The following is a 17,453-nucleotide window of genomic DNA, read 5'->3' as shown; positions in this document are numbered from 1 at the left end:
CTCGTTCTGGGAATATTAATTGAAATGCCCTGTTCATCCCACGAGTGGCAAATGGATTTCCGAGACAGTGTTGTGTTTAATAATATTCAAGGCTTCCCTTTTCCCAGTGTTGCCTCTGAAACGTTGAGTTCAAAACATCACTCTGGCCCGGCCGGCGTGGCTCAGTGGTCGAGCGTCGACCAATGAATCAGGAGGTCCCGGGTTCGATTCCGGTCAAGGTCACATGCCCGGGTTGTGGGATCGATCCCCAGTAGGGGGCGTGCGGGAGGCAGCCGATCCATGATTCTCTCTCATCATGCATATCTCTCTCTCTTTCCCTCTCCCTTCCTCTCTGAAATCAATAAATATATATGCAAATCGACCGAATGGCCCAATGACCGGCAGAACGACCTGTTGCTATGACATGCACTGACCACCAGGGGGCATATTTATAATAATATAATATATATTATAAAATATATATATTTAAAAAAAAGAAATGGCAGTGGGTCACATATTGTCTCGTTACCTCCAACAGATAGGCTCTCGTTATGATATGATTTATGTGGAATGGGCCCGCCTAAATAGAACTTTTAAAACTGTGACATGTAAGAGGACTCCCGCTAATTGTCCATGGCCCGCGTGGCATTCTGTTCCTATTCATTATGTAGGAGCATAGAGGGGGTGCTGGAGGATTTGTGTGGCCACCACTGGCCTGGCATTTACATTAATTAAAACGAGCGAGTAACTACCCTAATAAAATTTATGAGAAAAATGTTCTCCAACATAATGATGGAACAACGACTTTGGAAATAATGCCATGGTAGCTTCATTTTAGACTTGAATTATCTTCTTACTAGAGGCCCGGTGCATGAAATTCGTGCACAGGTATGGTCTTTAGGCCTGGACAGCAATCAGGGCTGAGTGGGGCGACCAGCAGGTTATCGGGGGGCCCCCATGGGCAACCACCTTGGCCGGCCTGGGGCCTGCAGCTGGGGGCAGCTCCTGCGTTGAGCGTCTGCCCCCTGGTGGTCAGTGCACGTCATAGCAACCGGTCGTTCTGCCCGGTCATTGGGCCATTCGGTTGATTTGCATATTAAGCTTTTATTCTATAGGATTGGGGTGTGTGGTTATGTTCGGACAACAGACACTTCCCAGGAAAAGTTACAGTGAGAAGAATCAACCACCGTTCAGGAGTAAATAGTGAGTTGGTATCACTTCTCATTTCCTCGGAACAGCCTGGAAGTATTTGTCTACCTTTGTTCTTATATTCAATCCTTTGTGGTCACCGTGAAAGAGGAGGGGGGCTTGATTTTATTGGTGTTATTCATAGTAAATTGCATAAGGTGATAAATACTTGGGAACATTTGCTCCCTTAATGGTTTGCTTTCAGCAAATGCATCATTTGAGGTCACCCCTGAACCTTGAGTCCATTATAATTACATATATATATCAATAAAAATTACATATATATATCTATATATGTGTGTGTGTATATATATATATATATATATATATATATGTAGAGAGAGAGAGAGAGAGAGCTATAGAGATATAGAGATAGAGAGATATAGATATAGATATAGATATAGATGTAATTTTTATTGATTTCAGAAAGAAAAGGAGAGGGAGAGAGAGAGAAAAAACATCCATGGTGAGAGAGACTCATGGATCGGCTGCCTCCTGCACGCCCCCTACTGGGGATGGAGCCCGAAACCCGGGCATGTGCCCTGATAGGAAATCGAACCCTGACCTCCTGGTTCATAGGTCGACGCTCAACCACTGAGCCACACTGGCCGGGCCATTATGTTGACCTTCGATGGCTGTTACGGATTTGGAAATGTACTGAGTTGACCCCTTGAATGTTTATTGTATAAAATACAGGACTTCAGATGGTCCGTTTTGCAGCCAATAGAAACAGTGGACAGATTTCTTGGTGGCTGACAATTTGCAGATTCTCGAGTCTCCAATCACATTTGAGATTGGGATTCCCTAGAACCATCTTGTCAACAGAGTGTCATACGAGCAACAACAACAATCTACAAAATTATTTCGAAGGCCGGGTGACAATATATTTGTAAAATTGTAACCTTAGCCAGGCCGGCGTGGCTCAGTGGTTGAGCGTCGACCTGTGAACCAGGAGGTCAGGGTTCGATTCCCGGTCAAGGGCACATGCCCGGGTTGTGGGCTCGATCCCCAGTAGGGGGCGTGCGGGAGGCAGATGATCCATGATCCTCTTTCCTCACGGATGTTTCTCTCTCTCTCTCTCCATCTCCCTTCCTCTCTGAAATCAATAAAAATATATCTTTAAAAATATCCGAGTCCCTCACATTCACTATTTCATTTATATTTTGCTTGGCTTAAATTCCACACTCTTGTCAGAAGCCGGATTCCTCACTTCAGGTACTTTTGTTTGCAATTGCAAACGCCTTTAATATCTATATCTATATCTATATCTATATCTATATCTATATCTATGTCTATGTCTATGTCTATGTCTATGTCTATGTCTATATCTATATCATCTATATCTATATCTATATCATCTATCTATCTATCTATCTATCTGTCTGTCTATATATATATATATAATTGATTTTTTACAGACAGGAAGGGAGAGGAATAGAGAGTCAGAAACATCGATGAGAGAGAAACATCGACCAGCCGCCTCCTGCACACCCCCTACTGGGGATGTGCTTGCAACCAACGTGCATGCCCTTGACCGGGAATCAAACCCAGGACCCTTCAGTCCGCAGGCCGACGCTCTACCCACTGAGCCACACCGGTCAGGGCCCCCCCTTTAATTCTGTTGTCCACTGGGCTCTTTTTGAAATTCCCTTGAATCTCTGGTTCCCGTGCTGTTGCCAAAAAAAGCTAGGAGATGAACGAGGATAGTTTGGGTGCTGGGGTTCCTTTCCCCAAATAACGGGGTTCCTACGACTCAGAGTGGAAGATGGGCCCCCGGTTGCAAAGGGCGAGAGAAAGCTGGGCCGGCCTCATGTTCTTTCTATGCCAAGAAAGAACAGCTCTGGCCTCTGCATCAATAATTCACAGCCTCCATCTAATAGAATTATCGTGAATCGGGTCTTTTCCAATTAAAACAGAGATGCCACGCACGCCGGGACCCTCTTAGGCAAACAGCGATTTCGCTGCTTTCATCACAGGCGCCCTGCTCCGTGGTCTCGCTAAATAAAACATTAAGCTTCTCCCTTTGGTGCTCCGAGTCTTGTTCATTATCGGGAAAACAAGCTCGAAGCCCGTCAGCTACACGGAGGATCACATCCCTTCATTACCCAGCGCAGCCTCCACGCGGTTCAGCCCGTTAAATGGCAAAGCAGACTCTGTCCTCATCTATATTTCAGCCGCCCTGTCTCTGGGGGGACCCTCAAATGTCATCGCCGGCGTTTATCGGGACGATAAGAAGAAATAGGAAGGCGGGGGAAGGTGGCGTTTTGCTTTCAGCTCCTGCCCCACAAAGACAGAGGCGGGTTGGTCTGAAATTTCAGCGCACGCTCATTAAGCTGGATTTTATTCTAAAACTAGAGGCCCGGTGCACGAAATCCGTGCACTTGTGCGGGGTGGGGCGGTTCGCCAGCCAGGATTGCGAGAGGGCAGGGGCCAGGCCGAGGGACTGGACTGGTGCATGATGGGGGCCGGGGAGGGACGGTGGGAGGGCTCCAGGGCCCCTCTTGCTCCGTCCTGATTGGCCGGACCCCAGCAGCAAGCTAGCCTCCTGGTCGGAGCGTCTGCCCCCTGGTGGTCGGTGCACGTCATAGCAAGTGGTTGAGTGGCCTTAGCATATCATTAGCATATTACGCTTTGATTGGCTGAACGGACGACTGGTCGACCTGACACTTAGCATATTAGGCTTCTATTATATAGGATTTGGTACAGGGGCCCATTGGTGTGGCTCGGTGGTTGAGCGGGCAACACCATGAACCAGGAGGTCACTGGTTTGATTCCCGGGTTGTGGGCTCGATCTCCAGTGGCGGGGGGTGGATGTGCAGAAGGCAGCTCATCAATGATTCTCATCACTGATGTTTCTATCTCTCTATCCCTCTCCCTTCCTCTCTAAAATCAATAAAAATATATTTTAAATTTTTTTTTTAAATTTCAGCACACATTCATTAAGCATTCATTTATTGAAAATTTTGGTATGCAGGCCTGACAGGTGTGGCTCAGAGGTTGAGCGTCAACCCATGAACCAGGAGGTCAGGGTTCAATTCCCAGTCAAGGGCACAGGCCCGGGTTGTGGGCTCCAACCCCAGTGGGGGGCATGCAGGAGGCAGCCGATCCATGATTCTCTCTCCTCATGGATGTTTCTCTCTCTCTGTCTCTCTCTGTCTCTCTCTTTCCCCCTTCCTCTCTGAAATCAATAAAAACATATTTAAAAAAAAATAGTTCTAAAAGGGTTACTAAGTGAAAGGACTGAGCCCATGGCTGTTTGAATAGGACAAGAGCACGCAGCAAGGCATTATTTTCTCATGAGGATGCGTTAGTCTATGGTTAAATGACAGATTACACCGTCGGTATCTTTCTAAGCTGACGCTGCATGAAAAAATGACATGTATTAATAACTCTGTTTCCTCAGCATATCCACGGTTTGAAAGTCACGCTCGTGTCTTTGAAAGAAAAACACTTTTGACTTAGGGATGAATATCGTCGCCAGGATGAGGGCGGGATACGCAGCCCCATGTTAAATATATTTTTATTGATTTCAGAGAGAAAGGGAGACGGGGAGAGAGATCATCGAGCCCGCAACCCGGGCACGTGCCCTTGACCGGGAATCGAACCATGCATGACCTCCTGGTTCCTAGGTCAACACTCAAACCACTGAGCCACATCGGGCGGGTCTTAATTTCTGTTTTAAAATAAACACAGGTCCCTGCCCCTTAAGGTGACTGTGGGTATTAAGACAAGGAATGGCCGATGCACAGTGAACACTCGGCAGATTTGCTCCAGTTGGTACCACAGTGATTGTCCGACTCTTGAGTTTCATTCTGTAGACGATGCTGCAGTCCCTTGAAGACTGGCCGCAATGCAGCTCTCGGTAGGAAAGCTTTAACCCATTAGGACAAGCATGTCGAACTCACGGCCCGGGGGCCGCATGCGGCCCGCAACGAATATTTTTGCAGCCCAGCCAATAGAACGGTATGTAAGAAACGTTTTAATAAAAATTTCGTCACTTAATTGTTACAATATCCCGTTAGACAGAACCTATTTATATAAAAGTCTAATAGGCAAATTGTTTCCTCTGGCAGGAGTTCGATCCACTGGGAGCTCGACCGCTTGCTATGACGGGCGCTGACCACTAGGGGGTGGTGTGGAACGAAGGAAGGCCCCGGCCAGCAGCAGCGAGGGACCCTACCTGTGCACTAATTTTGTGCACCGGGTCTCTAATTATTAATAACGAATTACAACGTTCGCTAATGACTGATCGCTACCATCATGTTGCATTCATTTCCTTCATGCGCCTTACGTGCCTTGCACACCATTTCTCTCCACTGATACCGGCAGCGAATATTTTTTTTAAAATATATTTTATTGATTTTTTACAGAGAGGAAGGGAGAGAGATAGAGTTAGAAACATCGATGAGAGAGAAACATCGATCAGCTGCCTCCTGCACATCTCCTACTGGGGATGTGCCCGCAACCCAGGTACATGCCCTTGGCCGGATTCGAACCTGGGACCTTTCAGTCCGCAGGCCGACGCTCTATCCACTGAGCCAAACTGGTTTTGGCCCAGCAGCGAATATTTTAGCAGCCGATGGCCTCGTCCTTCGTCTCGGACTGACTTGCACGGTGTGCGCAACAGGAAATATTTCGCTTTCGGAGAACGAGAAAAACAGGTTTATTTGCGTGACGGCCGATGAATGTGTGCCGTGATGCGGTGTCTGCTTGGTTCATGTTCAAGAAAAAACATGAATTTTTATTTAAATGCTCAATTGTTTTACGTTAACGAAGAGTTTGACACGCCTGCTTTAGGCTGTCAAATGCAACGCAAAACCCTGGATTTGAAGCAAGGTGGGGGTAGAAGCAATGCATTCAAGGGTTCCCCTTCTGGAGACCTCCTATTCTTGCACGAATTTTGTGCATCGAGCCTCTAGTCTATCATAAAAATACGATATGCTAATTAGACCGGACATCCTTCCGGACGACCTTCCGGATGAAGCCAGGGCGGTGAGGGAAGCCCGGGTCCCAGGTTTTCCCATCAGGGGGGTTTTTCCCCCGACGTCAGACCCGTAGAATTCACCCCATCATCGCGCACGCACTGTGGTCCAAAGGTTAAGAAATCGACCATAACCAATTTTGTTTCCCTTGATAGCCTATACCCGACATAGCGCTTAACTTTTTCCAATGAAAAAAGGCGTGAAAAGTATGAAAACAAAAGAAAACAAAAAAACTCCACGTGCCCACCGCCTACCCGCCCCCCCCCCAAAATAACGATAAAAAATTGGACGCGTAATTACCTGCACAAAGCGTTAGAAAATACTGAGATATTTTATTATTAAAAATGCTGCTGAAAAGTTTATACATATGTGTCCAGCCATATATATCTTCTATCATTATTACTTAAGGCAAAAAAACAAAGACGAAAAAATTGCAGAAATCATAACCCAGGATCCCGTGAAACCCTGCGTGCCTGAAAAAGTCGAGAATAAAACCCTAGGAAAGTAGTGGGGTGTGTGTGTGTGTGTTGGTTTTTTGTTTTTTTTATAACGCTTTTTTTCCCTCATTTCTTTTTCTCTTTTTTTCCCCCCCAGTTTTTTTTAAATATATATAGATAGCAAGGATAGTTTATTCTCATAGAACTCTATGAAGATTCTATAACGTTGTCCCGTGTAGAAATACGGTATCGTTTATGGTGTATTAAATTTTTTTTGTTTTTTTTTTAACCGTCATCTTCTGAAAAAGCTAAAGAAATGATTTATGATGTCATTGAACAAGAACTCTGAATTTTTTTTGATTTTTTTTTTTTCTTTTTCCCCCTCCCTTTACCCAAAAGTCACAGGCCTGATACATAAGGATGCGTATTGCTAGCTGAAGACGGCTGGGAATGCGGAACACATATGGGAATTCATTCCACCACGTGTCTCTTCCTTTGGGGTTTGATGGAGGGACGACCGATTTTTGGTAATTTCACAGACGCTGGGGACAGACACCATCTCCTCCGGGAGACACCGCGAGCTGTCGGAAGGAAGGGGCCTTACCCCGTGTCCCAATTTGGGCTGATAAAATATTCTACACCGTGTACACACACAGGGAGAGAAAAACGCTCAAATTTCCCCCAAGACAGACCACCGAATCGATCGTGTCCCTTGCATGCATGTCTGAGAATGGCCCTGGCCAACATTGTTTCAAACAGTCTGGCTGTGGGCTCGATCCCCAGTCAGGGGGGCGTGCAGGGGGCAGCCGATCCACGATTCTCTCTCTCATCACGGATGTTTCTGTTCTCTCTGTCCCTCTCTCTTCTTCTCTGAAATCAATCTATGATAATAATAATCTCATTAGCACAATAGGCTAATTAGACCGGACGTCCTTCCGGGCATCCTTCCGGACAACCTCCCGGACGAAGCTGGCGCTGTGAGGGAAGCCCAGGTCCCAGGTGCCGGCAGCCAGGGAAAGGAAGGCCTACTCTTGCATGAATTTTGTGCATTGGGCCTCTAGTCCATAATAAAAGTGCAATATGCTAATTAGACCGGACATCCTTCCGGACGACCTTCCGGACAAAGCCAGGGCTGTGAGGGAAGTCCGGGTCCCAGGTGCCAGAGGGAAGCCGGTGCCGGCAGCCGGGGGAAGGAAGGCCTACTCTTGCACGAATTTCATGCATCGGGCCTCTAGAAAAAATATTATTTATAAAAAAAAACCCCACTGATTTAAATAATGACAGTTTTTAGTTCAAGGGTTTTGTATCCGAAGGAAGTGGGGCTACGTTTGGGGACACGGCTCACCTTCCCAATGATATTTAGGACTGGGTTTCTGACGTAAAGACAGTGGAGCTCAGCCCTAGCCGGTGTGGCTCAGTGGATAGAGCATTGGCCTGCGGACTGATGGGTCCCGGGTTCGATTCCCGGTCAAGGGCACAGGCCCGGGTTGCGGGCTCCATCCCCTGGGTGGGGCGTGCAGGAGGCGGCCGATCCATGATTCTCTCTCCTCATGGATGTTTCTCTCTCTTCCTCTCCTTTCGTCTCTGAAATCAATAAAAATATATTTAAAAAAAATAAGAAGACAGTAAGCTCACAGATTCCATCTGCAAAATATCTTTGGCTACTATTTCCTGGCGAGGCGGTCATGTCTGAGAGGCAAAACCTAACTATGGTCACTGTTTTATTTTTTTAAAATTTTTTTTCTCCTTCCACTATACTTCACTCCAAATATTCTTGACGAAAAATGAAAAGAGCGGTGAGAGAATGAGATAGGGTCAGAGGGACACTGGTCCCCAACTGTATTTTATTATTATTTTTAAAAATATATTTTTATTGGTTCCAGAGAGGGAGAGAGAGAAACATCCATGAGGAGAGAGAATCATGGACCGGCTGCCTCCTGCACGCCCCCTACTGGGGATGGAGCCCGCAACACGGGCACGTGCCCTTGACCGGGAATCGAACCCGGGACCTCCTGGCTCATAGGTCGATGCTCAACCACTGAGCCTTGTTGCTCGAGCCCAGGTGGCCGACCGATTTTAAATCAGGGGGGTCCCTTCAGCATGCCTGGGGAGCTACCCCAACTTCCCGGAAAACCCATGCAAATCACTTTCCACCTCTCTCTCTCTCTCTCACTCTGTGTGTGTGTGTTTCTTTCTGTCATTGCCATTCACCGGCGACCGAACCCACCAAATGCACAAGAAGTAATCTTTTCCGACAAGCATCCCAAGCATCGAAAACCGGTGGGGACGAACCCACAGGGGACTTCACGGCTTCGACACAAAACAAAGACACATGCCCTGGTCCGATCTGATTAGCAAAGCCGGGAGCAGCCCGCGCCTCGGCCAACGCCTCCTGCAGCTGCCGGGCGAACAAAAGGTCGATTTTTACGGATTCGCTCGGCGGGGCCCGGCTCACGCACAGGGGAGCTTTCTTCCCTTCCTGGCCGGATTCCCCGGGGGCCGGGGGCCGGGGCGGGGGGGAGCAATAACCCATCCCCAACACAGTCAGAGGCTCAGAACTGATATCTGCTTTTTTTGCATTTTTTTTTTTTTGCAGGGGAACTGTGGGCGCCGTGTCTGTGTGTGTGTGTGTGTGTGTGTGTGTGTGTAACACGACAAGATATCCATAGACTCCACGTGAGGGATCCGTCTGCAGGCTGTTATATCATAAAGGCTTTCACACATACACACAATATTCTGTTCATGGACTCGATGTGAGGGATCCGTCTGCAGGCTGCTCCTTCATAAAGGCTTTAACACACACACACACACACACACACACACACACGACAATCTATAGACTCCATGTGAGGGATCTGTCTGCAGGCTGTTATACCATAAAGGCTTTAACACACACACACACACACACACACACACGCACACGCACATGACAATCTTTCTATAGACTCCATGTGAGGGATCCGTCTGCAGGCCGCTCCTTCATAAAGACTTTAACACACACACACACACACACACACACACACACGCGCGACAATCTATAGACTCCATGTGGGGGATCCATCTGCAGGCCGCTCCTTCATAAAGACTTTAACACACACACACACACACACATACACACACACGCACACATACACACACACACACACGACAATCTATCCATAGACTCCATGTGAGGGATCCGCCTGCAGGCCGCTACTTCATAAAGGCTTTCACACACACACACACACACACACACACACACATACGACAATCTATAGACTCCATGTGAGGGATCTGTCTGCAGGCTGCTATATCATAAAGGCTTTAACACACACACACACACACACACACACACACACACGACAATCTATAGACTCCATGTGAGGGATCTGTCTGCAGGCTGCTATATCATAAAGGCTTTAACACACACACACACACACACACACACACACACACACACGACAATCTATAGACTCCATGTGAGGGATCTGTCTGCAGGCTGCTATATCATAAAGGCTTTCACACACACACACACACACACACACACACACACATGACATTCTGTTCATGGACTCGATGTGAGGGATCCGTCTGCAGGCTGCTCCTTCATAAAAGCTTTAACACACACACACACACTCACACACACACACACACACGACAATCTATAGACTCCATGTGGGGGATCCGTCTGCAGGCTGCTCCTTCATAAAGACTTTAACACACACACACACACACACATACACACACACGCACACATACACACACACACACGACAATCTATAGACTCCATGTGGGGGATCCATCTGCAGGCCGCTCCTTCATAAAGACTTTAACACACACACACACACACACACATACACACACACGCACACATACACACACACACGCGACAATCTATCCATAGACTCCATGTGAGGGATCCGCCTGCAGGCCGCTACTTCATAAAGGCTTTCACACACACACACACACACACACACACACATACGACAATCTATAGACTCCATGTGGGGGATCCATCTGCAGGCCGCTCCTTCATAAAGACTTTAACACACACACACACACACACATACACACACACGACAATCTATAGACTCCATGTGAGGGATCTGTCTGCAGGCTGCTATATCATAAAGGCTTTCACACATACACACATGACATTCTGTTCATGGACTCGATGTGAGGGATCCGTCTGCAGGCTGCTCCTTCATAAAAGCTTTAACACACACACACACACACACACACACACGACAATCTATAGACTCCATGTGAGGGATCCGCCTGCAGGCCGCTACTTCATAAAGACTTTAACACACACACACACATACACACACACACACACACACACACACACACACGCACACGCACACGACAATCTATCCATAGACTCCATGTGAGGGATCCGCCTGCAGGCCGCTACTTCATAAAGGCTTTCACACACACACACACACACACACACACACACACGACAATCTATAGACTCCATGTGAGGGATCTGTCTGCAGGCTGTTATACCATAAAGGCTTTAACACACACACACACACACACACACACGCACACGCACACGACAATCTATCCATAGACTCCATGTGAGGGATCCGCCTGCAGGCCGCTACTTCATAAAGGCTTTCACACACACACACACACACACACACACACACACGACAATCTATAGACTCCATGTGAGGGATCTGTCTGCAGGCTGTTATACCATAAAGGCTTTAACACACACACACACACACACACACACACACACACACACGACAATCTTTCTATAGACTCCACGTGAGGGATCCGTCTGCAGGCTGCTCCTTCATAAAGGCTTTAACACACACACACACACACACACACATACACACACACACGACAATCTGTCCATAGTCTCCACATGAGGGATCCGACTACAGGCCGCTAGTTCATAAAGGCTTTCACACACACACACACACACACACACACACACACACACACCTCAATCTGTCCATAGACTCCATGTGAGGGATCTGTCTGCAGGCTGCTCCTTCATAAAGAATTCAACACACACACACACACACACACACACACACACACAACAATCTATAGACTCCATGTGGGGGATCCGTCTGCAAGATGCTCCTTCATAAAGAATTCAACACACACACACACACACACACACACACACACACACAACAATCTATAGACTCCATGTGGGGGATCCGTCTGCAAGATGCTCCTTCATAAAGAATTCAACACACACACACACACACACACACAACAATCTACAGACTCCATGTGGGGGATCCGACTGCAGGCTGCTCCTTCATAAAGAATTCAACACACACACACACACACACACACACACATGACAATCTATAGACTCCACGTGGGGGATCCATCTGCAGGCCGCTACTTCTTAAAGACTTTAACACACACACACACACATACATGACAATCTATAGACTCCACGTGAGGGATCTGTCTGCAGGCTGTTCCTTCATAAAGGCTTTCACACACACACACACACACACACACACACAGACACGACAATCTTTCTATAGACTCTACGTGAGGGATCCGTCTGCAGGCTGCTACTTCATAAAGACTTTAACACACACACACACACACACACGCACGCACACACAGAGAAAAGAAACGTTCCCTAAAGCAACAACAGTCTGGGCAGGATGCTACACATGCACTTTTGTACAACCTGGACCACACGGGCGGTCCGGGGGGTTGGGGGGAAAACCGCTGGGCGACACCCCACCCCCCACCCCCAGGCGACACAGAAAACGCATTACAAAAACCCTCACGTCTTCTTGGTCAACGAGGAATTCCAAACAGGGGCCTCCTCCCAGGTCCCCGAGGGAACAGAGGGGCTATGACTAATGCATATATTTATATAGATTTATATTTATATACACAGAGACCACAACGGAGGGGAACGGACAACCTCCCTAAGGGCTCTTTCCAACGAAAAACACCGATAAAAGCTTTGTGTGTGTGTGTGTGTGTGTGTGTGCGTGCGCGTGTGTGTGCGTGTGTGCGTGTGGAAGCTCACAGCTATGTACAAGTCCTCCTTAATTTTACAAAGTTTCTTAAATAGAGTCCGAAACGTCTCTCTTGGCCCAGAAACGGACGTGCCTGGCTGCACGTAGTCAGTTCTTTTTTTTACTTTAAGAATAAAACTCGACGTTGCTTTCCCGCGAGAGAGACATCTCCACGGGATGGGTAGCGGCCCACCGACGCTTTCTTCCCTTACCTACAGCCATCTGTCGTATGGCACGTAAAGAACTTTTATCGTTATTATTAATTATTATTATCTTTTTGAAATGATCATTTTTTAAAAAAAACAAACACATGATCTGTCCCAAAGTTCCAGAAGCGTCCGGTCGTACGGTTAGTTCGGAAACCTCTAGGGATCGGGAACGGGCGGACGTCCGTTTGTCCCCACGTAGGGTGGGCTGCGGTCAGTGGGGACCTCGAAGGGATATGACCTTGAAGGCCATGCCTGGTTTTCACATTTCATAGGGTCGGAAGTTGATCTCGTTGTACGGGGAGTCGCTGTCCGGGCACGGGCCCAGGGGCGCCCGGCCAGGGACGGCCCTTCTGCATGTGTGTGTGTGTGTGTGTGTGTCTAAGATTTACTTTCTCGTTTTGTTATTTTTTTGTCCTATGTGCGTGAGATGGAGAACATTCCTGGGGCGGCGATGGTGCGTCTTGAGTCTCCGGGGGCGCGTCGGGGGCGGGAGGGGACGGGGACGCGGGCGGCCAGGCTATACCCTGGTGGTGGAGTGCCCGTGGGGTAGGTTGCTACTGTTCTGGCCGCCGCTGAAGCTGTTGAAGGTGTGCAGGGGCTGCCTGGCCGTCAGCGTGTTGGGGATCATGGTGATGGTATTGGGTGTCATGAGTGGGATGTCGTCGGGCGAGCGGCGCAGGGTGAGGGTGTAGTCGGGCGGGCAGGTGAGCCGCAGGGTGTCGTGCGCCTGCAGGGACTCGCACTCGTGTTCGTGGTCCAGCTGCTTCATCTGCAGGGACATGATCTCCTCGTTGCGGATGTGGGCGATGTCGTTGGTGGTGTTGCGCTGCGGGCTGGGGCGCCGGTGGGTCTCGTGGCGCCGCTTGTCCTTCTTGTAGTAGAGGGCGGCGAAGGCCAGGATGTTGAGGAACAGCAGGGAGGCGCCCACGGCGATGGTGACGCTGAGCTCGGTGGAGTAGTCGCGCTTGGTCTCGATGAGGACCGTGGTGTCCTCGGGGCCCGTCTTCTGGGGGTCCTTGGCGTGCTTGGGGCTGTTGGCGGGCGTGATGGCCGGGCGCTTGGTGGTGGGCCAGATCTTGGCCGGGGACCGCCGGGTGCCGTAGGGGAAGGAGGTCATGTCGGGCGGGGGCACCTTGGTGGTGGTGGAGACGTACTGGAAGATCTCGTTCAGGTTGTGCAGGTGCGGCACCAGCTCGAGCCAGAAGGCCACCTTGGTGGCCCGGTAGTGGTCCCGCACGCGGGGCTTCAGGCCGATGTGCAGGTACAGCTGGTCCTTGGGGTTGTACTTGGACCAGGCCACCTCCTCGAAGCGGTTCGGTTTGGTGTGGATGAACTTGGTGTCCTGAGGCACCGGCTGGTTGGGGTCCCTGGGGAGAGGGGGAACGGAGAGAGAGAGAGAGAGAGGAGGTCATGTGCTTCCACACTGCGCAACTGCTCTTCATATATATAAATATTTATATATATATATATATATTTATATCTATATCTATCTATCTATCTATCTATCTATCTATCTATCTATCTATCTACCTACCTACCTATCTATATACCTATCTATTTATCTATCTATCTATATACCTATCTATCTATCTATCTATCTATCTATCTATCCATCCATCCATCCATCCATCCATCCATCCATCCATCTACCTACCTACCTATCTATCCATCCATACATCCATCCATCCATCCATCTACCTACCTATCTATCTATCTATCTATCTATCTATCTATCTATCTATCTATCTATCTATCCTTCCATCCATCCATCCATCTATCTATCTATCCATCCATCCATCTCTCTATCTATCTATCTAACTATCTATCTATCTATCCATCCATCCATCCATCCATCCATCCATCCATCCATCTCCCTATCTATCTACCTATCTATCTATCTATCTATCTATCTATCTATCTATCATCTATCTATCTACCTACCTACCTATCTATATACCTATCTATTTATCTATCTATCTATATACCTATCCATCTATCTATCTATCTATCTATCTATCTATCTATCTATCCATCCATCCATCCATCCATCCATCTACCTACCTACCTACCTATCCATCCATACATCCATCCATCCATCCATCCATCTATCTATCTATCTATCTATCTATCTATCTATCTATCTATCTATCCTTCCATCCATCCATCCATCTATCTATCTATCCATCCATCCATCTCTCTATCTATCTATCTAACTATCTATCTATCTATCCATCCATCCATCCATCCATCCATCCATCTCCCTATCTATCTATCTATCTATCTATCTATCTATCTATCTATCTATCTATCATCTATCTATCTATCTCCTATTATATCCTATACTAGTGGCTCAGTGCGCGAAATCTGTACACATTAAAAGTTAAATTAACTAAAGGAAATATTTTAATATTGCTATTTGCCCTTTGCCGGGGGCGGGGACACGAGCCTCAAGTCCCCGCCCACCGACACTGTAAGTCCCCGCCCACCCGCTCCTGCTGCACACGCGGCCTGCTGATTGGTCGTTACGTGACGGCATCTCAACCAATTTGCATATCACCCTGTTATGAGACGTAGAATAAAAGCCTAATATGCTAAGCATCCGGGCGGCCAGTCGTCCGTTCAACCAATCAAAGCGTGATATACTAATGATAAGCTAAGGCCGCTCAACCGCTCGCTATGACATGCACTGACCACCAGGGGGAAGGAGCTCCGACTGGTAGGTTAGCTTGCTGCTGGGGTCCAGCTGATCAGAACTGAGTGAGACGGGCCTGACACGCCCTGGAGCCCTCCCGCTGCCCCTCCTCCCAGCTGGCCGCACCTCATGGGCCGCCATTGGGTGGAAAGAGCCAGCTGGACCCCACATGTGCCCATGACCGGAATCGAACCCGGGATCCTTCAGTCCATAGGCCGATGCTCACACACTGAGACACACCAGCTAGAAACCTCTATCTCTCTATATCTCCCTTGCCCTCTCTCTCTGTGTCTCTCTCTTAATACATCTCCCTATTCCTCTGTCTCTGTGCATCTCTCTCTCTCTCTCTCTCTCTCTCCTCCCCGCCACGCACATCTTATGAGCCATGGGGCACATCAGGATGTCCTTGGCGAAGTGCAAACATTGAACCTTCTACCAGATATTCACAGCAGTGCATGTTGGGAGTCATGCCAACTTTGTGGTCCTACGTGCACCGTGAGATATATATTTATTGATTCCGGAGAGAGGAAGGGAGGGGGAGAGAGAGAGCTAGAAACATCCATGATCAGAGAGAATCATGGACCGGCTGCCTCCCACATGCCCCCTACTGGGGATCGAGCCCGCAACCCGGGCCTGTGCCCTTGACTGGGAATCGAACCGTGACCTGCTGGTTCCTAGGTTGACGCTCACCACTGAGCCACACCAGCCAGGGCCATACTGCAAATCACCAACTAACTAGCAACAACCTCTGAACCCCTTGTCACTCGCTCACCAACACCCCAGTCGCTCGACTGTGCCCACCCGCTCTCAATCCCCCCCCCCCCCCCTTTTCTCGTCCATCCGGCTGCTGCCGGGGAAATCGCGTTCCGAATGTACTTGGATCTCGAGTGGCATTTTGCTTTGCGCATTCAGGGAAGTTCCGAGTGGCCTCCTTGGCGTGCCAACAAGCTCTCCAAATTAATTAAAGGAAAAAGAAAAAAAAAAAAACCAACTCCTTGCATGAGTGTATCTGAGTGTCATTTCAGCTCTGCACCCTGTGAGCGGCAGATGCGGAATTAGCTCCTAATTGGATGAAGTCCGGACCGTTCTGAAGGAATCTGAGGCCCTCCACCACCTCTGTCTTGTTACCTCGGTGAGATTTCTTTATTTTTTTCTTTCATATTTTTATTGATCTCACAGAGGAAGGGAGAGGGAGATAGAAACATCCATGAGGAGAGAGAATCATGGATCGGCCGCCTCCTGCACGCCCCCTGCTGGGGATGGAGCCCACAACCCGGGCCTGTGCCCTTGACCGGGAATCGAACCCGGGACCTTTCAGTCCACAGGCTGATGTCCAATCCACTGAGCCAAACCGGGGTAGGAGCAATGGTCTTAATTTAAATATATATGGGATGTCCCAAAATTCACGCAAGAAGTAATTTTGATAGAAAATACACATTTATAATTAAAAATTGTAATTTTTTTATTGATTCATAAAGCAGACAGTCTAGGGTTATGTATGGAATAGCACACCGGGTCCATGGCCTCCCCGGCTTTGCTGGCACAGACGCAAAGCCACGGTCTTCATTGGTCTTCCTTGTCCCTGCTCCTGGGCCATCATTGGTACTTGGCCATGCTTATCAAATCGAAGGGATTGACATCAAAGGGCAACAGATATTAGAATCTGATTCAATCAATCAAGTCAAATTAGGCTTTTATTTGTTGTTGTTAATGCTCACGGAAAATTCAAATCTTGCGTGAATTTTGGGACACCCTATATATATACTAGAGGCCTGGTGCATGAAATTCATGCCTGGGTAGGGTCCCTAGGTACGGTCGGAAATTAGGACCGATTGGGGCCTTCCTTCCCCAGCTACCGGCCAGGGCCGCCTTCATTCTGCACCGCCCCCTGGTGGTCAGTGCATGTCATAGCGGGCGGTCGAACTCCTGAGGGGACAATTTGCATATTAGCCTTTTATTATATA

At 48.3% G+C, this 17,453-nt stretch overlaps 1 protein-coding gene across 1 annotated transcript in view; it reads right to left on the bottom strand.

Annotated features, from left to right (window-relative positions):
• Positions 1 to 6,422: 6,422 nt before the first annotated feature.
• Positions 6,423 to 17,453, bottom strand: part of NLGN4X (neuroligin 4 X-linked) — a 159,646-nt gene continuing 148,615 nt past the window's right edge. Inside the window, 1 exon segment of the mRNA XM_070402680.1 lies at positions 6,423 to 14,164. Coding sequence (XP_070258781.1) covers positions 13,315 to 14,164 — 850 coding nt within the window. The 3' untranslated portion in view covers positions 6,423 to 13,314.

Source organism: Myotis yumanensis, unplaced genomic scaffold, assembly GCF_028538775.1.
Source record: "Myotis yumanensis isolate MYYU_CA2020_CCGP unplaced genomic scaffold, mMyoYum1.0.hap1 SCAF_24, whole genome shotgun sequence".
In the NCBI taxonomy this organism is placed as follows: domain Eukaryota; kingdom Metazoa; phylum Chordata; class Mammalia; order Chiroptera; family Vespertilionidae; genus Myotis; species Myotis yumanensis.
Note: the sequence above shows the minus strand (reverse complement) of the source record. Positions and strands in the feature narration are given on the sequence as shown.